Raw genomic sequence first — 25,609 nt, 5'->3', positions numbered from 1 at the left:
GATGATGCTAGGCTCACTTGTCTCTATCCAGTGAACTTCTGGATCCTGCTGCTCCCCCGCATCCAGACCACCAGGGCTTACAGCTCACGTGGGATGGGCTCCTCTCTCTGGAAATTTGTCCATCAAGCCCTTCTGATCTCACTGTCCCTTGACATCCCCGTATATGATTTTTACATTATCCAGATTTCTCCTTGCACTTCTAGGAGCTCAGGCCTTCTGCATCCCAAGTGGAAGCAAAGACTGCCTAGAATGGCAGCTGTTATTTTGAACACAAAGGACATTCCCTGCAAGCAGGCTGTCCTGGCCCTGAGCTCCGAGGAGGCAGTCTGGCACTGAGGCTGGTGTCTCCTCCCTGTGAGCTGGAGGTGAGACCTACAGGATGGCTTATGTTCGAAGGCTGTTTTGAGTGTGTAGCCATGCTTTATGGACCCCACTCATATCTCCCCACCTTTTACCATTTCAGGTCCTTCCAACAGCCAGCCTCCTAAGTCTACTTGCTAAGAGGTTTTCTCTGGGCCCCAAAGTCCACCCTGCCTGTGCTCAGTAAATTGGAACGTCACAGAATTAATGTCCCTCAAAGGCAATCCTTAAGCAATGACGAGGAAGGCTGGTGGATAAATCCCCTGCTCTTGCCCATTGGGTGCGAAAACCTGGAGGCTGTGTGCTATGCTATCTTCCCGGCCCCCTGAAGCAGCGATCCCAGCCACCCACACCAGGGACTTGCTGGGGACACACAGCCCTTGGCTGCTTTCACTTCCCTATTTCACTCCCCTACTGCCTGGCTGGCCTGTCCTGGGATCACCTTTTATTTCATTATTTTTTTAGGTTTTTTTTTTTTTTAATGTGAATCATTTTTAAAGTTTTCATTGAATTTGTTACAATATTGTTTCTGTTTTCTGTTTTGGCTTTTTGGCCACACAGCATGTGGGATCCTAGCTCCTTGACCAGGGATCAAACCCTCAGCTCCTGCATTGGAGCACTTAACCACTGAACCGCCAGGGAAGTCTCTGAGATCAACTTTTAGATAAACTACTTGAATTTTAAATTGCTGTTTAGATTCCTCTGGGGAAACCCAATCTCAGGCAGGCAGGTCTTGATTCAGAGATCCCACCTCTGGGTGCTGTCTGGGGCTGGCACGGGCAAAGTGTTCACAGAAGGAAGGCAAACCCAGCCACTAGGAGATGGACCTCACCAGAGGACATCAGGTACATTTCTAGGATGCTGGGAGAGGAATCAGGGGCTCCTCTGACAGCCTGTAATAACCGGAATATGAGAGTTCTGCATCTGGGATGCAGTTAGACTGTTTACTGTCTGTCTATGCTTATGTCTTGAAAGCTTAACATAACTGAATGGGAGATTTAAATTCATAAGTATGTTGTTTTGCAAAACTGGCAGCAGTTCTTTTAATATAATACGTAAGATACATTACTGTGTTGTCTCCAGATCTCAGTGTTCTGTCTTTGTTATTATGTTTTGCTCTTACATAAAGAAAATCTTTAGGACCACAGTCCTGTACATGCCTTGTGAGGATTCCAAGAACCTTTTCATACTTTCCAAGAAGCAATTTCTTTCTCGTCCCATAAAACTCCCCAAAGCACCTTAGGCGAACTCCAAGGCGCTGGGTATGTTCGCAAATTGCCAATGTAGCAGACATTCAATTACATCGAATTCATCAAAACCCTAATTGAGACAGGAACTCAAGCCTTATGGCCGAATCACTTTAATTTCAGATGGGGAGCAGACTCGGTCACTAATAGCCTTTCACGCCAGGACACCGTTAGAGAAGCCCACGGGCGCTCACTGGTAATTCTCCCCGCAAATACAAGTGCGGAGCAACGTAAATGACACTGCCAAGTGAGCCCCATGACTGGACTGATGAATCAGCTCAATTCCCAAAGTCTGTCCTGTGCTGCCACATGCCTCTGTCCCAGCTCCACTGCCTAGGAGGGCTTCTCGGAAGATAAGGCAGCATCTGTGTCTCACCGAAGTTGGTTTTCCTCCCAGCGATCAGAAGGCACAGGGACCAGGACCAGTCCTCTGAGGTCTTTCTACTAACACCTCCTCAACTTTTTTTTTTTTTTGGCTGTGTCAGGTCTTAGCTGTAGCACATGGGATCAGCAGTATGTCGTGCAGGATCCTTTGGTGTGGTGCACGGACTCTCGAGTTGTGACACACTGGCATAGTTGCTCTACAGCGTGTGGGATCTTAGCTTCCCAACTAGGGATTGAACCCTCATCCCCTGCATCGGAAGGCGGATTCTTAACCACTGGGCTGGCAGGGAATTCCCAACACCTCATCTTGCTTCTCATTTTCTCCCCAGCCTTCCCATTCCTCCCCACTGGCATCCCATGGTTGTTCAACTATTTTTTTTTTAACTTTTTTTAATTGGAGGATAATTGCTTTACAAAGTTGTGGTGGTTTCTGCCATACATCAGCATGAATCAGCCATAAGTATATATATATATCCGTCCCTCTTGAGCCTGTCTCCCACTCCCACCTCATCCCATCCCTCTAGGTTGTCAAAGACTACTGCCTTGAGTTCCCTGTGTCATACAGCAACTTCCCATTAGCTATCTATTTTACATATGGTCATGTGTTTATTTAGGCTCAGCTGGTAAAGAATCCACCTGCAACTCAGGAGACCCCAGTTTGATTCCTGGGTTGGGAAGATCTCCTGGAGAAGGGCATGGCAACCCACTCCAGTATTTTTGCCTGGAGAACCCCCACGAATAGAGGAGCCTGGTGAGCTACAGTCCATGGGGTAGCGAAGAGTTGGACATGACTGAGTGATTAAGCACACAGCACATGTTTCAGTGCTACTCTCTCAATTCGCCCCACCCTCTCCTTCCTCTGTTGGATCCATAAGTCTGTTCTCTATGTTGAGTCTCTATTGCTACCCTGCAAGTGGGTTCATCAGCACCATTTTCCTAGATTCCATATGTAAGCGTTAATATACGATATTTGTTTTTCTCTTTCTGACTTACTTCACTCTGTATAACAGGCTCTAGGTTCATCCACCTCACTAGAACTGACTCAGATTCATTCCTTTTTATGGCTGAGTAATAGTCCATCATACATATGTACCGCATCTTTCTCCATTCACCTGTCAATGGACATCTAGGTTGCTTCCATGTCCTGGCTATTATAAATAGTGCTGCAATGAACATTGGGGTAGATGTGTCTTTTAGAATTGTGGTTTTCTCAGGGTATAAGGCGAGAAGTGGTATTGCTGGATCATATGGTAGCTTTACTTCTAGTTTTAAAAGAAATCTCCATGGGCTTCCCTACTGTTTCAGCAGTAAATAATCCACCTGCAATGCAGCAGATGTGGGCTGGATCTCTGGGTTGAGAAGATTCCCTTGGAGAAGGGAATGGCAACTCCAGGATTCCACTCCAGTATTCTTGCCTGGGAAATCCCATGGATAGAGGAGCCTGGTAAGCTATAGTCCATGGGGTCACAAATGAGTTGGACATGACTTAGCAACTAAACAACAACATATTGTTCTCCATGGTGGCTGTATCAACTTACGTTCCCACCAACTGTGCAAGAGGGTTCCCTTCTCTCCACACCCTCTCCAGCACTGTTTGTAGATTTTTGATGATGGCCATTCTGTTCCACTGTACTGTTAATAAGTTCTGGCAATAGGCAGGTCAAATTATTGCGGTGACCGAGGGTGGAATCTGGAGACAGTGACCCCAGGGAACCTTTTTCTTCTCAGAGCTGACAATGCTGTCTGACTGTACTAGTGTGTGCCGTGTGGACCACGCGCTGCCGAACAAGCTCCGTTTCATCCTTACAGTGATGCTAAGAGGTAGGTGTCCTGTACGCACTCTACAGATGAGAACACTGAAGGTTACAGAGGTGACATAACTTCTCCAAGGCTCCATGGCCAGCAAATGGCAGAGCCAGGATCCAAATCCAGGCGTATCTGATCCCCGGGCTCATGTTCTTTCCAAAACATCATTTTTTTCTCTCTCTGCAAAGACTTCTGGGATTCTACAAAGGTCTGAAAAAGAGAGCTGGGTAGCCTTGGACCTCTCCAAGTGGGCACAGGACAAGGAGAGTCAGGAGGGAGGTCAGCCCCAGAATCACCATCCGGCTCCTCTAACACCACTGTGGTTGGTGCTGCTCCCCCGATCATGTGAGAGGAGTTTGGCAAGGCCCTTCCAGGGGAGTGAAGTGACTGATCCCAGCACTTGCTAAAGTTCAGGAAGCAATTTGTCTTTTCTGCAGGTGTTCTAACCAAGCCAGTGATTAACCGCGTTGCTAATAAATTATGAAACACAAGTGCATTCAGCCCACCTCCTATGTAATTAGTTGTGTGGCATTTCCTCGGCACTTTTCAGCCATGTGTTTCATTTCTTTACATTATTTCTCCCCCTTTGGGCCTGACTTTGCATCAAGCTTCAGGAACAAATGACTAACGAACTAGTGACAACACTAACACCGGCCGGGCTAATACTCCTACTGCTACTGCTGACGGTGACGACGCTAATTAAGAGAGTGCTGACAGCCACGGGCTCTGCGGAATGTGACTGTTCATCTCTGGGAGGCAATGGGAGGGCGGCCAGCATAGGTGGGGGCCAGGGAAGTACAAACGGCCCCAAAGGCAAAGATGGACACTCACTTTTGGGGGGTACTAGCTACATTTACGGAGAAGGCAATGGCACCCCACTCCAGTACTCTTGCCTGGAAAATCCCATGGATGGAGGAGCCTAGTAGGCTGCAATCCATGGTGTCGCTAAGAGTCGGACACGACTGAGCGACTTCACTTTCACTTTTCACTTTCATGCATTGGAGAAGGAAATGGCAACCTACTCCAGTGTTCTTGCCTGGAGAATCCCAGGGACGGGGGAGCCTGGTGGGCTGCCGTCTATGGGGTTGCACAGAGTCGGACACGACTGAAGTGACTTAGCAGCAGCAGCAACTACATTTACAAGAGATCTAAAAAATGCCATGTCACGAGTCCATAAAATCTAAGACGAGACAACGGACTGAAAGGATGAAGAAAGAAAACATTCAGTCTAGCCAGTCAGGTGTAACTTGATCACCACATATGGACCCAGCTGTCTGGCAGCCCCTTCTGGGGGTAAGCATCCAGCTGTGGGCTCTGGAGCTGACCCCTGATGGGATCAAGGTGTCCCTCTGCCTGTACCCCAGAAGCAACAAACCAACCAGGCGACCCAGACAAACCACTCGGGATGAAGATGATGGGAATGCAAAGCAGGCAGTAAGGGGGGCAGTGGTGCCAGGGAGCAGCTGGCATGAGAGTCGGTGGTGCTGGGTGCCCCCAGCCAGGGTCTGGGAAAGGATGTGGGAGATGGTTTGCAGGAACTTCCTTAGCCCTGCAAACCAACCAGCCGTTTCCAGCAGAACCTGCATCCTTCCTCCATAGCAAGGGGGCTGGAGGGGTCCCCGGGTTCCTCAGTACTGCAAGTGGGAGACCCTCACGGGCTACTGGCAGTCGCTTTTCCTAGAAGATATGGAGTCCTGGCTGTTTGGGCAGAGAGCTCAGGACTGTGTTTCTGAATAATCTTTCTATGAAAGAAACTGGGGCATCAGAGCCAGCCAGGAGGGCCGTTGGCTGCAAACCCCCAGCTGCCACTGCCAGGCTGCGGATGCCCAGCAGCCTCACATGATGGTGACATCAAGTGTCTTCTCCAGATTTTCCAAGACAGACACCAGTTGCACACGGGCCCCACGACACCTTCTGGCAGTGGAATAGTCTCTACAGGTAAAACACAGGCATGCAAAGCCTCTCATGACCCCCAAAGTGAGCTCAAGTGGATCCAGAAGTCAAATGCTTGATCCTTATAGAAAAAGAGAGAATGCTCCCCAAACTGTGACAAGTGAAGAAAAACAATATGTCATCTCCTCTCCCTCCACCCCATTAACTCCATTTCCACTCCTAAGGTTGGTTTACATCATTTCAGTTCAGATCAGGAACACAGCAAAATGAGGGTAACACCCTCAGATCTGCAGGCTGGTTACCTATTCACGTGGCTCTTGAACTCCACAATCCATCAGCCCAGAGATCAAATCACGCTGCTTGGGTTTCCAGTCCTGGCTGGGCCAGTTTCTCAGATCATGAGACCCCATGTCACCTGACCCAAGACCACTGGCCCTTGGGTGCACTCAAGGGAGACAGGCCGCTGCCTTACCTCCACAAGGGCCCCACCATGCCACGTTTTGGTGAGTCTCACCTGCCCCGCGAAGAGCCCACAGACGCCGATGATGCACAGAATGTTAAACACAGCAGAGCCCACGATGGTCCCCACGCCCACGTCGCCCTTGGTGATGAAGACTCCTGAAACACAGACCGAGGTTAGCCGGCTGCTGTGGTGGGCTGTATCCAAAGTGGGTGCGGGGCGGTGGGGGGAGATTTTTATTTATTTATTCATTTTCTATCGGAGCATAGTTGCTTTACAATGCTGTGTTGGTTTCTGCTGTACTACAAAGTGAGTCAGCCATATGTGTACATATATCCCTTCCCTCTTGAGTCTCCCTCCCTGCCCCCATCCCAGCCCTCTAGTTCATCACAGAGTATCAAACTAAGCTCCCTCGGCTATACAGCAGCTTCCCACTAGCTATCTGTTTTACACGCCCTCAAATATGTATACGTGTCAATGCTACTGTCTCAGTTCATCCCACCCTCCCCTCCTCCCACCACCTCATGGACACACCTCTGTTCTTGACATCTGCATCTCTATTCCTGCCCTGCAATTATCTTCAGCAGTGCTGTTTTTCTAGATTCCATGTATATGGGGGGGAGTTTTTTAAGTGTTAGTTAGACTGTTCTCAGGATCTACAGGAAACAGCCGAGGCTTGGAGAGAACTTTCCAATCTCTATTGGAGCCTCTGTCCACGGACCATTGGAACAGGGTCTGGGACCCACTCATGCAAAGCAAAAACACCACTTTAATAAGATGAAAACAACCACTCCAGCGGGGGCGGGGAGGCTAGTGCTCTGCCCCTCGGGGTCTCAGTGCTCCTGTTTCCAGAGCCCTCGTTCTTCAGGGAGGACAGAGCTGAGATGTTCCTCAGGGTGGCACCTACCTATGACCGACGTGAACAGCTCCGGGGCTGAACTGCCCGCTGCCATGAATGTGGCTCCCGCCACATCCTCACTGAGGTGCAGGCGCTGCAGGGGAGCAAAAGCATAGTGAATCGGGTTTCTCCTGGAACAGCAGTGACTGTGACTCCCCAGGTCCCAGCTCAGTCCCTCCTCAGCTTCCCCTTCTCCCCAGCTGGGCCACACCTCCTCCTCTGGGCAGTATCAGGGAGGGGCTACATGTTCCCTCCAAGTAAAGGTTCTGACAAGACCTAGGGATCCCAAGCCAGATGCCCCGGGGGCTGTAAAGATAATGGGGGAGGGGAGTGGTCTTGCGAGGCAGGGTGGGCCTTCACCTCTTTTTTAAAAGCTCAGTTCCCTCTATGTTGCCAAATATTCCTATTTATAGAGATGCCCAAATCCACATTTTTATGTAAAAGATTTTGACTTTTTTCATTATCTTGCTGATGTTCTCAAGCTAAATTAGGCTCATGGTAACCAGTTTTTGAGCCCTGAATCTGGGAGTTTGGGGCTGGGGAGGATCACCCATCCTCAATGCAGCCTTGAAGCCTGGGGTAGAGGGAATGGGGGGCAGTGAGAATAAATAGAAAGAGATGGTGAGCCCCGCCAAGATGATCCACACAATGAGCTCTCCAGGTTACCTTGCTTGCTGACCCAAAAGGTGATTTGCAAGAAGGCACGTCAACTGAGGCTGGGTGGTGTGGGGAGCCTTTCTGCATTCACTCCTGGCCCAGAAAGGAAGCTGCCGGCTGTCAGTAAATAGGCGGCTCCCTTGGGCATGCCAGCTTAAGGGACCCTGGTCCCTCTTCCAGCAGCACCACAGTTGCACTTCCCCGCTCAGCCATTGAGGGGCAGCACGGCCTCGGTGAAGGCCCCTGGCTCCACTGACCATCTGAAGTTGCTGCGGAGCCCTGCTGAACATTTTGACCTGGAAACCTGGGTTCCCTGGATCTTGACTGAACAGTAAACGTTCCAGGTGGTTGTGAGAAGACCCTAAGATGGAGATGCGGCTGTGTGAAGGTGAAAGGTGTGGCTGTGAGGGTGGCCAGGCATCCCATCTCCCTGGGCAGGTACCCCAGCAGTGCTCAGGGTCCATGGCTGGTTTGCCCAGGCTCGCCAGAAGCTGTGAGCCTCACTCTGCAGTGTCTGCTCCAGCTCGGGCTCCCGCTGGGGCGTTAGCTGTGGAGTCCACCCCGGGGCTCATGCATGTCCTGTTCCTCTCTCTGTTTCATTCATCACATTGCTTCTTCCTCCTGGACCTCCCCTCCTCTTTCACCCCTCATTCATGTCAGCTTTGGCCACATCTCACTGGGTCCTGGCTGGTTGGGGGAGCACTTCCTGCCTTGGGACCCTTTCCATCTATTAGAACAGTCATCAAAAGCTTTCTAGCTTCCTCCTGAGAAACTCCTATGTCTGGGCTGGGCATCCTCAGGGCTCCCCACACGCTGAGTCTTGTCCCTGGGTCTCCCAGCTTAGTTCTCCTGCCGGACTCTTGGCTTACATATGTCCTTGTAAGACACTGCCACTGAGACCGCTGCTCACATCCTGCCCCTGCACAAGCCCTTCCCTGATCTCAAGGTGAGTCAATTCTGTTCCCCTCTGTTCTTCTGTTCCCCTCTTCTCTGCATCTCCAGCTCCAGCACTTCACCTGTCCCCGGGTCTCACTCTGGAGCTGCTCTGAGCCCCAGGCCCCTTGACGGCCAGGATCACACCACATTTCACCTTGATTCCTCCCCAGGGGGTGTGCTCACAGGTGCCATGTGTGTCCCCAGTGGAGGAGAACACATTCTGACAATTGCATGTACATTTCCAGCACCAGGTCTTAACTTGGCTATTAAACAATGTGTGATTAGAGAGTGGTTGGCTTTGTGTGAGGACTAAACTGCTCCTGGTGGGTTTTAGAGACCACAGATGACCCTGATCACTGGCACTTGGTGCCTCCCCCTCTTCTCCACCAGGTGACCCTGTTCTCAGGTTAAACTGCTTTGGACAAAAGGCCTCCACACTGGCCGGCCATCCATCTCAGAAACCAGCTCTCTCACTTCCCTTCTCCCACCTCCACTGTACAGAGGAACCCACTCGGGGTCTCTCTAGGGTTGCTGTGGGATGATTCTCTTTCAAGTACACAAAACTAACCGACTTCAGGAGGTGGAAGAAACTGCTTAAGCTAGTAGTTCTCCAGTGTGGCTTCCAGACCAGCACATCACCTGGGAACTTGTTGGAAATGTAACTTCTGTTCCCCACTGTCCCGCAAGACCCAGTGACTCAGACACGGCGGGAGGGACAGTCCAGGCTGAGGGCAACGTAAAGGGACAGGAGTTCCGGACAGACAGGAGGTGCACCTGGGAGAGACACTTTCTGAAAACGGGATTCTGAATTAAAAATAAAACAGAAAGCTTCCAGATAAAGGAGACCACATTTCAAATCAGAAAAAGAGATGAAAGAAGCAAGAGAATTGAAAGAGCTCTGGATATGCTAAATATTTTCAGATGAAAGGGATGTAATTGGCCCTGGCGTCCCCTGGGCTGACTTCGAAGAGACCCTTTCCTGGTCTCTGCAGCCAGTTCTTTCATTGTCTTGCTCTTGGGGGCCCTGCTTGCAGTATTTCTGCACACGCACAGAGAGGAAGGGTGGTGGAGGTGAGGCTGAAGACTTCTCACTCTTCGCGGACCCCACAAATCATGAGGGAGGATTATGGCGGCAGAATGAAAGAGAGGGGAGGAAGGTGGAGGAAAGAGGAAGAAAGAGTGAGACTTAAAAGAAAAAGAAAGTGGGAACAGAACACAAACCGCATTTCAAGTTACGCCAAAGGGTGCAGGGAGAGCTGGCCGGAAGGGTTAAAGCCCAGCTATGGATGGGCATGGGCTCCTCTGGTAGCTCAGTTGATAAAGAATTCGCCTGCAATACAGGAGATCCCAGTTCGATCCCTGGGTCGGGGAGATCCCCTGGAAAAGGGATAGGCTACCCACTCTGGTGTTTATGGGCTTCCCTCGTGGCTCAAATGGTAAGGAATCTGTCTGCAATGCGGGATATCTGGGTTTGATCCCTGGGTTGGGAAGATCCTCTGGAAAAGAGAAAGGCTACCCACTCCAGTATTCTTGCCTGGAGAATCCCCATGGACAGAGGAGCCTAGTGGGCAACAATCATGGGGTCTCAAAGAGTTGGACACTACTGAGCGACTAACCACTACCCAACACAGCATGGATGAGCACAATGAAACTCTAAGCAGACCAGTGAGTTTCTGGGCTACCATTGCCCACAGCTCTGAAGCATGCTGGTGCCTGGCCTTCCCACCCAGCAGCATGCAGGGCTCCTCAGGACCTCAGTGGAGGAGGCTGGAACAGTTCCAGTGCTCAAACATGTACCTCACAGATCTTTTCCAAGGAGGGGACGAAGAAGTCATCACACACAATGGCCAGCGCGTAGAACATGTACATGGCCTGGAAGAGAGGAGAGAAGGGGTTAAAGTCAGAGTCAGGGCAGAGCCCCTGGGGTGAGGGTCAGGCCACCCTCTGCTTCAAGAACATCCTGTCTTCATTAATTCAGCAGCTTATACTGTACACCAAGTCTTTGCAATGCCTGTCACCTATCACATGCTCACCTTGTCCACCTCCTAGATCCCCAAGTGTGCCATGGATGCTGCTCCCGGGCCTTTGCACTTGCTGTTCCCACTGCCCGGAACACGTTCCCTCCAGATCACCTTGCCTCAGCCCTCCATGTACTTAGGACCTCTGGGTTAATGTCAGTCTAAGCAAAAGGCCCTCCCATCCCCCGTATTCTGCTTTGTTTTTCTTGATCTGTTTTATATACAACAGGCTAAAAGCCTCAACGCCTCTTACAAGTCCATAAACTCTCTCTCCAAGACCATGTTCCAATATTATGTATTGATCTTCCTCAAGTAAGAAGCTTCGTCTAATGCACAGCAGTGCCAACACTTGGATTAGGACGAGAAATGAACAGATTTGCCAGGCTCTCTGTGCTCTCAAGGGTGAAGCCTACTGAAAACCAAGTTCGTTTCATGCCCAAGGCAGCGTGAGGTAGGACACCCACCCACAGATGCTCTGTGACAAGGCTCCTCTGGACACCTAGGGGCCTGCCAGGCCATGGGCTTCTTTCCAGCTCAGAGCACCTCCTGGCATCTGAGGGCAGCCTGCCACTTTACTTACAAGAAACTCTCTTCCAGCTCTTTGCTATGTTACCCACTAGAAGTCAGGTTCCCACTGGAAAAACAGAACAAGATATCGATGGGGTGCTGTGTGTGTCGGGGGGCAGGGGGATGAAGGGACTCTGTACCTTCTGTGCAGTTATGCTGTGAACCTAAAACTGCTCTAAAAGGTCTACCATTAATAATAATAAAACAACAGTATAAAGGAACGAAACAAATGTACAAAGTCAAACTTGAAGATGCAAAGGACCTACTGAAAGTGGTGACACAGATGATTCTATCAATACGCTGGTCCAAATACTTCAGAGAATGAGGCATTCGGGGATTAATTGGACCATTCCTATATTTCCAAAGGATAATATAATATCATCATTTACGATGATAACAATACCACCACTATTAATCATATTTGCCCCTCTTTGTTGGGCCAGGAATTAAGGCATGTTCTGGTGGTCTCAGTTCTCCTAACTCACATGGGAGGCAGGCGGTTCCTGATCCATCTCCCAGACACCACAGAGGACATCTTAACTTCTCCAAGGATCCTCTCCAAGCTGCCCACAGGGCCATTGTCACCCCGTGCAGAGGTCGCTTTTGATTTCTGCCTCATCCCCGCTTCCTATTTCAGCTCACTTACTAATGACTGCCTTCGCCAGCCACACAGAGGGAGGGACAGTTTCAGAATCCTAGTCAGCCACTTTTGGGGGCTGCCCGTCAGAGCCACTGATGTCCTTATTTATTTATATTTGAAAAGGTTTATTTTGATTGTGTGTTCACATCAATATACCATTTATACACAAGAATAAACGTGATCAGCATGAACATTAGTAAACCCTTGCTACCTCTGTATTTGGAGAAAATCCCTCTTTTCCTCTATAAATGAATGGACCGTAAACAGTGTTACAATAAAAAAAAAATCTTTAAGCATATATCCTTTTGCATTTCTAGGATAAGCTTCCAGATGGGGAGTTGTTGGATAATGGTCTTTAATGTTATTATTTTTACAAGGTGCACCGCAAAATACAAGACAGATTGCTGCTGCCACTACTGCTAAGTCGCTTTAGTCGTGTCCGACTCTGTGCGAGCCCATAGACGGCAGCCCACCAGGCTCCCCCGTCCCTGGGATTCTCCAGGCAAGAACACTGGAGTGGGTTGCCATTTCCTTCTCCAATGCAGGAAAGTGAAAAGTGAAAGTGAAGTCGCTCAGTTGTGTCCGACTCCTAGCAACCCCATGGAGTGCAGCCCACCAGGCCCCTCCGTCCATGGGATTTTCCAGGCAAGAGCACTGGAGTGGGGTGCCATTGCCTTCTCCGACAAGATTGGAAGTCTCAAAAAGGGCTGAGCTGGCCCAATACCCTGGGATTGCCCACGTGGAGCCTAGGCCAGTGGAAACTGCGGCTCAGCTACAGCAGCCAAGGCAGGTGAATGCGGGTCGCGCTCTAAAGACCATGAGTGAAGATGTCTGCGGGAGGGGGTCGTCTACGTGAGCTGCAGCTCCAGTATCAGACCACAAGGGCTTTTCTTCCCTGGAATGCATCAGGACATCTCTACTCAGACACCGACCCACGTGCTGCCAGGGACCATGGCATGTTTCAGGTTTATGTGTCTTCAAGATACATAAGGGAGAAGAGAGGCAGCTATGTCCTTCACGTGTTCCTCACTATCCTGTTCCAGGTTTGCCCAGAGTGAGGGCCAGGTTTGCCTGGAGTGAATAGGTTCCAAGACGGGAGCACTCAAATAGTAGCTGGTGTTGCCTTCTGAAGCCATTCAGGGAAGTGGCCAAGGAGCATGCCTGGAACAGCGACTGCTGGAAGAGGCAGCCCGCAGCCTTGGAGGGAGCCCAGGATGGGGTCAAGGACCTCACACCCAGTCCTGGACTTGACACTTCCAAGCTGTGTGTCCTTGAGAGACTATCCTTAGCTCGCTAGCCTTCAGCACGAACCCCACCATGCTCTCTAGTTAGCTTCTGTGGCTGCTAGAGAGGAGCAAATGGAAAAGAAAAAGAGCCAAGACGTGTCCCAGTCATCCCTGCTGTCTCAGCTGAGACTGATCAAGCTCAACCCAGTTCTGCTAAACCCCAAACACCCACATGCTAAATAAATGTTTATTGTTGTATGTTGTTGAGGTTTTCAGGCCATTTGTTATACAGCACTATTGTAGTAACAGCTTAACAGCTACAGCCAAGGTGATGAAAGGAGCCATAGTGAAAACAATAATAATAAGAAGTAACTTCCAAGAAGTTTAAACTTTGCTGTTGTTCTAAATGGCTATATAGTCAGCTTTTCTAGCCTCCCTGGAACTAGCCATGACCACTGACACAATTTTGGGCAATGGGAATAAGGGACAGATTCAAGTAAAGTCACCCTTTCTTCTTGCCTTGAACTCAGATGTGATGTCTAGAATGCCAGCAGCCATTATGTGACCATGAGACAATAAACATGACAATACATACCAACATGCTAAGGGTACCAGAGCCCCAAAGAATGCTATTCACCAATCTAATGCCAGAAACCACCTGCCTCTGTACTTCTTAGTAGGTGATAAAATGAATCTCCTATTTGCCTCAGTCCCCATTAATTGGGACTTCTGTACTTGCAGCTGTGTGCCTCCCTAACAGATACAAGGCATAAAAGATTCATTCTGCTGGGTGTGGGTGAAGGAGGTCAGAGAAGGCTTCACAGAGAAAGTGGCTAATGAACTAGGATTTTGAAAGATAAATTCTATTTCATCAGGCAATTTTAAAAGTTGATTGGGACTAATAAACTAGAGAACTTTGGTAAAAATAGTTAAACTGCAAAATATCTAAGGTAACATGAAGTCATCATGGCCTGGGGCTTTATGGGGGTGAATAGGCTCTAGATGAAATGTTGATACACATAAGGACTTCCGAATTGTTGAGGGCAAATGTATCCCACCAGCATGACATTAGCCCCGCTGTTTTATGTGGCATCTACAGTCAGCGGTTTTCACAGACAATTTCCTTTTGCTGCATTATCTGTACTCATGTTTCTCTATCTTTAATTTCAGTGAAGGTGGTACTGGAAAAGCAATTTCTAGAGAAGACTGTAGAAATCTGGCTTTGGTAGAAATCGTTCTAAATCTCCCAGGGAATAGGATCAGAATAAACAACAACAACAACAACAAAAAGATCTTCCTTTTTTCCGTCTCTGTCTTTTTCATGGTTTCAAGTGATCATATACAATTATACTTGGAAAAAAGTTTTTTCTTTAAAAATCATTCTCCCCCTCTTGAAAAGTTTGGTGCTGGCCCCATGATGCTATGGCAGGACCAACTCCCACACCCACTCTCAGGCTCTGCTACCATTGTAGATATCATTCTGCTGGAACAGCTCACTGCCCTGGTGATTAGAGAGAGACACCATCTCAGCCAGCCTTGGATTCTGACCAAGAGGATCTGAGATTGGGGAGCTGGCTGCAGGGAAGAGGAACACGGCAGATGGTTAGGGGTGCCCCCTGGTCCTACCATGTTCATCAGGCTTCAGGGAACTCTGCTGCCTTTCTGTGGGCTTCCAGGTGGTGCTAGTGGTAAAGACCCTGCCAGACAATGCAGGAGACAGAACAGATGTGGGTTCAATCCCTGGGTCTGAAAGATCCCCTGGAGAAGGGCATGAAAACCCACTCTATCATTCTTGCCTGGAGAATCCCATGGACAGAGGAGCCTGGTGGGTTAAAGTCCATGGGATCGCAAAGAGTTGGACCTGACTGAAGTGACTTCACACGCACGAGCACACACACACACACACACACACACACACACACACACACTGCCTTTCAGTAGTCAGAATTTGCCTCAATCTGCTTGAAGACCTGACCAGTGGATGTTGGTGCATCAGTCCCTGCTCCCTCACTCCCTGAGAGGGTCCCTCCACTTCATTCTCCTGGGTTCCCACAGCTGAATCAAGCTTCAGGAGCCTGTAGTGTCATAAGTTCCATTGCTGACCTTTTAGCAGCAATCTCTCCTTCCCCCATCTCACTTCCTACACCACTAGCAACATTTCCTTCCTTCACAAGTGACCACTGAGTTCTAATCGTTGTCTTAAGGTCAGCTTCCAGGAGACCCCAAGTTAAAGTAAGAGGGAAGTGGGTTAAGGAAGACTGTTGCTGCTGCTGCTGCTAAGTCGCTTCAGTCGTGTCCGACTCTGTGCGACCCCATAGACTGCAGCCCACCAGGCTCCTCCATCCCTGGGATTCTCCAGGCAAGAACACTGGAGTGGGTCGCCATTTCCTTCTCCAATGCATGAAAGTGAAAAGTGAAAGCGAAGTCGCTCAGTCGTGTCTGACCCTCAGCGACCCCATGGACTTCAGCCCTCCAGGCTCCTCCGTCCATGGGATTTTCCAGGCAAGAGTACTTGAGTGGGGTGCCATTGTCTTCTCCGAAGGAAGACTGTGAAAGGAACTCAATGCAGCATTGAAACCAAGCTGCACCACCAAATGCAGAATGTTTATAATAAGGGAAACTGTGCAAGGGGGAGAGGAGGGATGTATGTGATCTATCTGTACTTCCTACTCATTTTTTTCTGTAAACCTAAAACTATTCTAAATAAATAAATGTATTTTTGGAGGAGTTTGGGATTAACATACATACACACACACATATATATATATATATATATATACATACTACAAATAAACAAAAGGGCCTACTATATAGCATAAGGAACTATATTCAACATCTTTTAATAACCTATAATGGAAAAGAATCCAAAAAACATGTGTGGATGTATACATACATAACTGAATCACTTTGCTGTATACCCAAAAGTAACATAACATTGTAAGTTAATTATACTTCAGTTTTTTAAATAGCTAAAAAAATAAAATAAACAAAACATCGTATAGAAAAAAAAAGAAATCAAGGTGGACCACTCTCAGAAACAACTATCTTCCTAAAGTCGAGTGGGGACAGTAGTTAAGTGTCTGGCAATGAGCTTTTCTTGTTGGAACATAAGTGCCTGACATTAGGCTTTTGATCTCCAGGGCATCCATTCCAAAGGCTCCCGTCTCAATAAACACATCGCCAGCTACACAACTAGATGAGGAGACAGGCTGCCTCACCCAGGAAGTTCCCCTTTCAGAAATCCTGTGTGACCCAAATAAGTGACCACTGGACTGACCCCGATTTTCCCTACCTGCACCCTAAACTCCTGCTCTTAGGTTTTAAATTTGCCAATAAAGAGTGAACCAGAGAAACCCTAGACATCCTACACTTGCCCTCAATAAAGGCAGGACCCCAGCTCTGTTCCCCACTCTCTCTCCCCACCCTGGCCACCCATGACCTCACCGTGTGGCCCTATACACCCAAGAATCTGGGAGTAATAAACTTTGTCCTTTCAAAGTTCCCTGGTTGCTGTTTCTGGGGTGTGTCCTGCCATTGAGATAGAACCAGGAGGGCCAATCCAGCCTCAACACTGGCTGCTGCTCAGGAGATGCCCATGGGAGTGCACCAGCAGCCCGACCAAGGTGAGTGCACTCCCAGCCAGAGCATTGCTCTCAAAGGCTGAGGGCAACAGACTCAGGAATGTTCTCTTCACCCCACCCCTAGTCCTCTGTAGTCGGCATCAGAAGGTCATCGAAACCACTGCCAACTGAAAAGGATTCTCTCACAGGGACTCAAATGCTAAAGGAGGTTGAGTGTATGTTAATACTCCTGCTCACCAGCATAAACCTGTCATTGTGTTACCTGATGCCTTTCACGTTACCAGATAAAGCCCACGGCTGACAGTGTTCTCGGAGGTCAGCACCCTGGGGTCACTGTCTCAGAGCCGTGGAATGAGATCTGCCTTCTCTTCCTTTGTTCTCTCGACTCTTTCTTCCCCACCCCAATGCCTCTCATATGGGGTCCACTCTGAGAATGGTTCCTGAGTCCCTGAGGACCTCATTTATTTCGCTTGCTTGACAGTTTCTCAGGGAAGTGGGGGTGGTAATTGCCATCTCCCCATAATATCCACTAAAGGCATGTTCTGGGGACAGGTTTCTGTAGCTGGGCTGATGTGTGCGTGGGCCTTACAGGGGCTCCCTGATGGGGGCAGGCACACACATGCTCCACTGACCCTCACAATCATGGCTGCAGGATGGGGTGCTGGTTCAATCCAGCCTCCTCGCAGTGGGGACCAAGTCATTAACCTGGTTCAGGTCAGCCAGCTAGTGGGTGGCAGAGGCAGGATTTGAGCCCAGGGAACTATCTCCCTACTACATGGCTCTCATCACCACACCATGGCACCTCTCTCTCTTTCTTTATACACATATAGATAGATATAGATATATGTACAGATTTAAAGATTGGAGAAGGAAATAGCAACCCACTCCAGTATTCTTGCCTGGAAAATTCCACGGGCAGAGGAACCTGGTGAGCGCCAGTTCATGGGGTTGCAAAGAGTCAGATATATATATACACAATATATATATGTGTGTGTGTGTGTATATATATATATATATATATATAGAGAGAGAGAGAGAGAGAGAGAGAGAGAGAGAGCAGACGGGAGGAGCTACCCCACGCCCCAACGCCCGAGGCCAGGGGCGGCAGCCGGGAGGAGCAACCCCACGTCCAAAGAGCCGTGGCTGCGTGGGCACAGGAGGGCCTAGAGGAGCTATCCCACGTTGAAGGTCAGGAAGGGCTGCGGTGAGGAGATACCCCTTGTTCAAGGTAAGGAGCAGTGGCTGCGCTTTGCTGGAGCAGCCATGAAGAGATACCCTACGCCCGAGGTAAGAGAAACCCAAGTAAGATGGTAGGTGTTGCAAGAGGGCATCAGAGGGCAGACACACTGAAACCATACTCACAGAAAACTAGTCAATCTAATCACACTAGGACCACAGCCTTGTCTAACTCAATGAAACTAAGCCATGCCATTGGGGCAACCCAAGATGGGTGGGTCATGGTGGAGAGATCTGACAGAATGTGGTCCACTGGAGAAGGGAATGGCAAACCACTTCAGTATTCTTGCCTTGAGAACCCCATGAACAGTATGAAAAGGCTAAATGATAGGATACTCAAAGAGGAACTCCCCAGGTCCGTAAGTGCCCAGTATGCTACTGGAGATCAGTGGAGAAATAACTCCAGAAAGAATGAAGGGATGGAGCCAAAGCAAAAAGAATACCCAGCTGTGGATGTGACTGGTGATAGAAGCAAGGTCCAATGCTGTAAAGAGCAATATTGCATAGGAACCTGGAATGTCAGGTCCATGAATCAAGGCAAATTGGAAGTGGTCAAACAAGAGATGGCAAGAGTGAATGTCGACATTCTAGGAATCAGTGAACTAAAATGGACTGGAATGGGTGAATTTAACTCAGATGACCATTATATCTACTACTGTGGGCAGGAATCCCTCAGCAGAAATGGAGAAGCCATCATGGTCAACAAAAGAGTCCAAAATGCAGTACTTGGATGCAATCTCAAAAACGACAGAATGATCTCTGTTCATTTCCAAGGCAAACCATTCAATATCACAGTGAAGTCTATGCCCCAACCAGTAACGCTGAAGAGGCTGAAGTTGAATTGTTCTATGAAGACCTACAAGACCTTTTAGAACTAACACCCCAAAAAGATGTCCTTTTCATTATAGGGGACTGGAATGCAAAAGTAGGAAGTCAAGAAACACCTGGATTAACAGGCAAATTTGGCCTTGGAATACAGAATGAAGCAGGGCAAAGACTAATAGAGTTTTGCCAAGAAAATGCACTGGTCATAACAAACACCCTCTTCCAACAACACAAGAGAAGACTCTATACATGGACATCACCAGATGGTCAACACTGAAATCAGATTAATTACATTCTTTGCAGCCAAAGATGGAGAAGCTCTATACAGTCAGCAAAAACAAGACCAGGAGCTGACTGTGGCTCAGATCATGAACTCCTTATTGCCAAATTCAGACTTAAATTGAAGAAAGTAGGGAAAACCACTAGACCATTCAGGTATGACCTAAATCAAATCCCTTATGATTATACAGTGGAAGTGAGAAATAGATTTAAGGGCCTAGATCTGATAGAGTGCCTGATGAACTATGGAATGAGGTTCGTGACATTGTACAGGAGACAGGGATCAAGACCATCCCCATGGAAAAGAAATGCAAAAAAGCAAAATGGCTGTCTGAGGAGGCCTTACAAATAGCTGTGAAAAGAAGAGAAGCGAAAAGCAAAGGAGAAAAAGATATAAGCATCTGAATGCAGAGTTCCAAAGAATAGCAAGAAGAGATAAGAAAGTCTTCTTCAGCGATCAATGCAAAGAAATAAGAGGAAAACAACAGAATGGGAAAGACTAGAAATCTCTTCAAGAAAATTAGAGATACCAAGGGAACATTTCATGCAAAGATGGGCTCGATAAAGGACAGAAATGGTATGGACCTAACAGAAGCAGAAGATATTAAGAAGAGGTGGCAAGAATACACAGAAGAACTGTACAAAAAAGATCTTCATGACCCGGATAATCACGATGGTGTGATCACTGACCTAGAGCCAGACATCCTGGAATGAGAAGTCAAGTGGGCCTTAGAAAGCATCACTACGAACAAAGCTAGTGGAGGTGATAGAATTCCAGTTAAGCTATTCCAAATCCTGAAAGATGATGCTATGGAAGTGCTGTACTCAATATGCCAGCAAATTTGGAAAACTCAGCAGTGGCCACAGGACTGGAAAAGGTCATTTTTCTTTCCAATCCCAAAGAAAGGCAATGCCAAAGAATGCTCAAACTACCGCACAATTGCACTCTTCTCACACGCTAGTAAAGTAATGCTCAAAATTCTCCAAGCCAGGCTTCAGCAATATGTGAACCGTGAACTTCCTGATGTTCAAGCTGGTTTTAGAAAAGGCAGAGGAACCAGAGATCAAATTGCCAACATCTGCTGGATCATGGAAAAAGCAAGAGAGTTCCAGAAAAACATCTACTTCTGCTTTATTGACTATGCCAAAGCCTTTGACTGTGTGGATCACAATAAACTGTGGAAAATTCTGAAAGAGATGGGAATCCCAGACCACCTGACCTGCCTCTTGAGAAATCTGTATGCAGGTCAGGAAGCAACAGTTAGAACTGGACATGGAACAACAGACTGGTTCCAAATAGGAAAAGGAGTACATCAAGGCTGTATATTGTCACCCTGCTTATTTAACTTCTATGCAGAGTACATCATGAGAAATGCTGGACTGGAAGAAGCACAAGCTGGAATCAAGACAGCCAGGAGTAATATCAATAACCTCAGATATGCAGATGACACCACCCTTATGGCAGAAAGTGAAGAGGAACTCAAAAGCCTCTTGATGAAAGTGAAAGTGGAGAGTGAAAAAGCTGGCTTAAAGCTCAACATTCAGAAAATGAAGATCATGGCATCCGGTCCCATAACTTCATGGGAAATAGATAGGGAAACAGTGGAAACAGTGTCAGGCTTTCTTTTTTTGGGCTCCAAAATCACTGCAGATGGTGACTGCAGCCATGAAATTAAAAGACGCTTACTCCTTGGAAGGAAAGTTATGACCAACCTAGATAGCATATTCAAAAGCAGAGACATTACTTTGCCAACAAAGGTTCATCTAGTCAAGGCTATGGTTTTTCCTGTGGTCATGTATGGATGTGAGAGTTGGACTGTGAAGAAGGCTGAGTGCTGAAGAATTGATGCTTTTGAACTGTGGTGTTGGAGAAGACTCTTAAGAGTCCCTTGCACGATCCAACCAGTCCATTCTGAAGATCAGCCCTGGGATTTCTTTGGAAGGAATGATGCTAAAGCTGAAACTCCAGTACTTTGGCCACCTCATGCGAAGAGTTGACTCATTGGAAAAGACTCTGATGCTGGGAGGGATTGGGGGAAGGAGGAGAAGGGGACGATAGAGGATGAGATGGCTGGATGGCATCACTGACTCGATGGATGTGAGTCTGGGTGAACTCTGGGAGTTGGTGATGGACAGGGAGGCCTGGCGTGATGTGATTTATGGGGTCGCAAAGAGTCGGACACTACTGAGCAACTGAACTGAACTGATATATATATAATCCCCTGAAGAAGAGCGTGGCAACCCACTCCAGTATTCTTGCCTAGAGAATCCCATGGACAGAGGAGCTGGGCAGGCTACAGTCCACAGGGTTGCAGAGTCGGACACGACTGAAGCGATTTAGCACACAAGCACATATATACATATATTATACATCTCCCCATATTTTTTGACTTTTAAAAACTTCATTTTTTTATTGTGTTAAATATGCACAAGATTTACCATTTTAACCATATTTAAGTGTACAGCTTCATGGCATTAAGTATCACAGCTGTACCACCATCACCTCTAGATCCTTTTCATCTTTCCAAACTGAAACTGTCTCCACTAAACATTAACTCCCCATTCCCTCTCCTCCCAGCCCCTGGTGATCATCTTTCTACTTTCTGTGTCTGTGAATGTGACAACTCTACTAGAGACCTCATATAAGGGGAATCCTACAGTATTTGTCCCTTTGTGACTGTCTTATTTCACTCAGCATAATGTCTGCACAGTTCATACATGCTGTAGCAGGGGTCAGAATGCCTTACCTTTTCAAGGCTGAGTAATATTCTATTGTAAGGATATGCCACATTCTATTTAATCATTCATCTGTCACTGCACATTTGGGTTGCTTCCATCTTTCATCTATAGTCAATAACTTTGCTGTGAACATTGATGTACAAATCTCTGAGTTCCTTCTTGCAATTCTTTGGAGGTAGATACCCAGAAGTGGAATCACTGGATCATATGGTAATTCTGTGTTTCATTTTCTGAGGACCTGCCATACTGCTCTCCAAAGGGGCTGCACCATTTTACATTCCTTCCAACAGTTTACAAGCTCCAGTTTCTCCATATCTTCACCAATACTTGTTATTTTGTTTTTATTTATTTTTTCAATAGTAGCTATCTTAACAGGTGTGAGATAATGTGATCAAGGCACAGTTTGGGGTTTTGTTAACGAGTTCATTTTTGAAGAAGTAGTTACCAACCCCTCCACCCCAGCCGCACCCCCGCCCCGCCTCACCACCATCAAAGCCCTGCTGTCAGGATAGGAGACAGGTGTGACAGAAATAGGAGGCAAGTGTATTCCTGGGCCCCTGGCAATCCTCCACCTAAGTATGTTCAAACACTCGAGGAAGCCCATTCATTCTTTCCAAAGAAGAGTCTCCTTTGTAGAATCAAGAATGAAAACTCCCTTCCATTGTCGTGGGCTTCCTTCCCTTTCAGGGTATTGCCCTGCAGGAGTCTTCACTGGACTCACACAGAACAGACAGAGATCAGGGCTGAGGGAAGGAGGATGGTCAAGGCAGGATGGGAGCAGAGAGTGGTGGCAGCAGGTTTGGGCATGCCTGTCAGAAGCTGCTACTTGGTGCCAGGGCCTCAACTGCCCAGAGAGGATGAGGCAGGCTCTGTGGCTCACTGAACAGTGGATGCCCATCTGAAATGGGCAGCCTGTGCTCTGCCCTAACCAGTGTTGCATGAGAATACGTGCTTAGCGAGGCCAGAGCTTCTGATCTCCCAAGAGAGAAGCTGCGAGTCTGGACTGTTGGGTAGCATCTCTTGAGGCTGAGTAAGGACTATGGATGCCCTGGTGCCCCTACTCTCTGCCTTGCTGATTCTGCTGCCTGCACCCAGGTCTCCTGGCTGCTGTCTGAATGAGCCTCGCAAGCTCTGCCTCAGGGCTTTTGCACGGTTATTCCCTATGCCAGTTTCACTTTCTCCCCAGCCATCCACCTGGCTCTGTGCCTCACTTCTTTCAGCCTTTGCTCAAACCTCACCTTCATGGAGCCTCCTTCTCCTGCACTCTCCTCCTCCTGTCTCTGACCCTGTTCCATTTCCTCTTTTTTCTATTACCAGGATTACCTTCTAGCATACCAAATAATTCTTATCATGGTGCATATTTTATTGTATGTCTCATTCCTTAGAATGTAAACTCCACACAGACAGGGTCTTTACCTAACTTATCCTTTGATATATCCCTAGTGCCCATACAGGGCCGGCACATAGTATGTGTTCAATAAATAATTCTTAGATAAATGATTGAATTAAACAATTGTAAAACACTCAACCAGCCACACAGAACCTGCCAATTATAAGCATTATAAATTCAGTTTGGGTCCAACTTTCCAATTCTTTGATCAGGAAAGTGGTACACCATCATGTCTGCTGAACATGTAAGCAAAGCATTTGGTATTACAGGTAAACACAGAGCTCTTCACTGGATTTTCTGTGAACTTTACGGAAGGACACAGGGCCTAGGTTTCAGGGGGTGAAGGGGAGGGTGTAGTAAGACCATCTGGAGGAGCTGATGCTTATACCATGTCTGAGAAATGAACAGGTATTAGCCAATCAAATAAACCAGGACAGAGTTGACTAGGCAACAGAACAGCAAGAATAAAAACATGGTTTGTGCTGAAAATGACACTTTGGCTGGAGTACAGATTATGAGTGAGCTGGCACCCCACTCCAGTACTCTTGCCTGGAAAATCCCACGGACGGAGGAGCCTGGAAGGCTGAAGTCCATGGGGTCGCTGAGGGTCGGACACGACTGAACGACTTCACTTTCACTTTTCACGTTCATGCATTGGAGAAGGAAATGGCGACCCACTCCAGTGTTCTTGCCTGGAGAATCCCAGGGACAGGGGAGCCTGGTGGGCTGCCATCTATGGGGTCGCACAGAGTCGGACACGACTGAAGTGACTTAGCAGCAGCAGCAGCAGCAGAGACAGATGAGGCTACAGAAACAAGTTAAGGTTAGTTGGGGGAGTTCTTATACTCTAGACTTAGAGATTTGGGTTCACAGGTGCAGACCATCTATGATGATCAGGAATCATTGTTGACTTTACTGGGAAAACCTTATGATGATGGTGATGATGAAAGTGGTTTTGATGGTATGATGATGGTTGTAATAATGCTGGTGCTGACAGTGATTGGATGATGATGGGGACAGTGATGGAGATGAAGATGGTGATGATGGTGGTTGGTGGTGATGGTGAAGATGGTGATGATGGTGATGATAATGGTGATGACGATGGGGACAATGGTGAAGATGGTGATGGTGATGATGAGAAAGATAATGCTGGTGATGATGATGACAGGTCACACTTTTTGAATACTGACCATTGAGCACATGACCACTGAGCACACTGGCCATATGACTAAGCATAGAAATGCTTTACAACTTAATCCTTTCAACTACCCCATGAGATACTATTGTTATCCCCACTTTTCAGACAAGGAAATTGAGGCAGACAGAATATAAGTCCTAAGTCACAGCACCAGCACAAAACAGAAACTGGACTTCAACCCCATTTGAATGATTACAGCCCAAGCCAGTCATGGTTCTAACCTTACTTTCAGCAGCAAGAGAAGAGATGTGGTCTGAATGCTCAGGATGCCCACTGGCTTGAGGGTTTCTCAAGACCCCTCATCTTTCCTTGAGTCATTTCTTCCCTTTCTGCCTTTCCTCTACTTCGCCATGATGCTCCCCCTCTCCCATTGCCACTAAAACCGTGTGACATACTCTGGGAGCTCTGAAAACCCCATGTGAGATGGTCTGGCAGCAGGTTTGTTAGCTAGCACTGGCCTCTCCTTCAGGCTCATTGAGAAAGTGACAATGACTTCTACTTTGAGGATATATTGTAAATAATAGAAAATTTAACTTTTCTGGGAGACTTTGAAATTCCAGCATATACTCAACTATCTGCAAGAGGATGGAACTCTTCAAGGTTGGTGAGAAACCTGCTTCTTGCCTTAAAGTTTTTAATAGCAACCAGAGCTGAGTCTTTCTGAGGCAATCCACAGTGAAGTAGGAATTTCCATGCCAGATTCAGAGCTAAGCTTATTAAACAACATGGAGCCTTTGAAAGACGCCAGTCTGGTTAAAGTTATCAAGACATTTATACTCTTGCCTTTCTGTCGTTTTCTTGTTATTCTCTGTCCAAACAGTCTTGGGAGCTGGTGGGTACTGCAGCTGCCAGATAACATCAAACAGTGGACGGCGGCCGAACCCCGGGCAGGTAACCAAAACTTCCAAAAACAGAGCTGGCCTGAGACGTGGGCACTTCAAGCAGGCTCATCATTGGCGCCTCTTCAAACTCATGCTCTTTAAATATTTATTCAACATTTATTTACTGGAAGATGGAGGCGAAAACTCATCCTCTATTAATTAAAAAGTGTATATAGAAATTAAGCCTCTTACTAATGCATTTCCAGCAATGCAGGCATAGTCAATATTCTGAAAAATAGACTGCAAAATCTCCCCTATTTTTCTGTAATTGTTATCCTCTTTCATCTTTCTTTTGCAAAAGGGATTACTCTTAAGTAAGCAATGTCTTGTTGGTGAATTCAAAGTTTTAATATCTAATATTTAGGTAGTGAAACACTTTATGCACTAT

The 25,609-nt window shown here is 47.5% G+C and overlaps 1 protein-coding gene across 1 annotated transcript in view; it reads right to left on the bottom strand.

Moving 5' to 3' along the window:
• The window catches only part of SLC24A3 (solute carrier family 24 member 3), a 445,825-nt gene that overhangs the window by 108,225 nt on the left and 311,991 nt on the right, over positions 1-25,609 (bottom strand). The window contains exons 4-6 of the mRNA XM_025001037.2: positions 10,439-10,513; positions 7,058-7,142; positions 6,205-6,308 (exon numbers count right to left, since the gene is read on the bottom strand). Of these exons, the coding sequence (XP_024856805.1) occupies positions 6,205-6,308; positions 7,058-7,142; positions 10,439-10,513 (264 nt within the window). The remainder of the gene's footprint in view (positions 1-6,204; positions 6,309-7,057; positions 7,143-10,438; positions 10,514-25,609) is intronic.

This window comes from Bos taurus, chromosome 13 (genome assembly GCF_002263795.3).
Source record: "Bos taurus isolate L1 Dominette 01449 registration number 42190680 breed Hereford chromosome 13, ARS-UCD2.0, whole genome shotgun sequence".
NCBI classification, from domain to species: domain Eukaryota; kingdom Metazoa; phylum Chordata; class Mammalia; order Artiodactyla; family Bovidae; genus Bos; species Bos taurus.
This window is presented reverse-complemented; position numbering and strand designations above follow the sequence as displayed.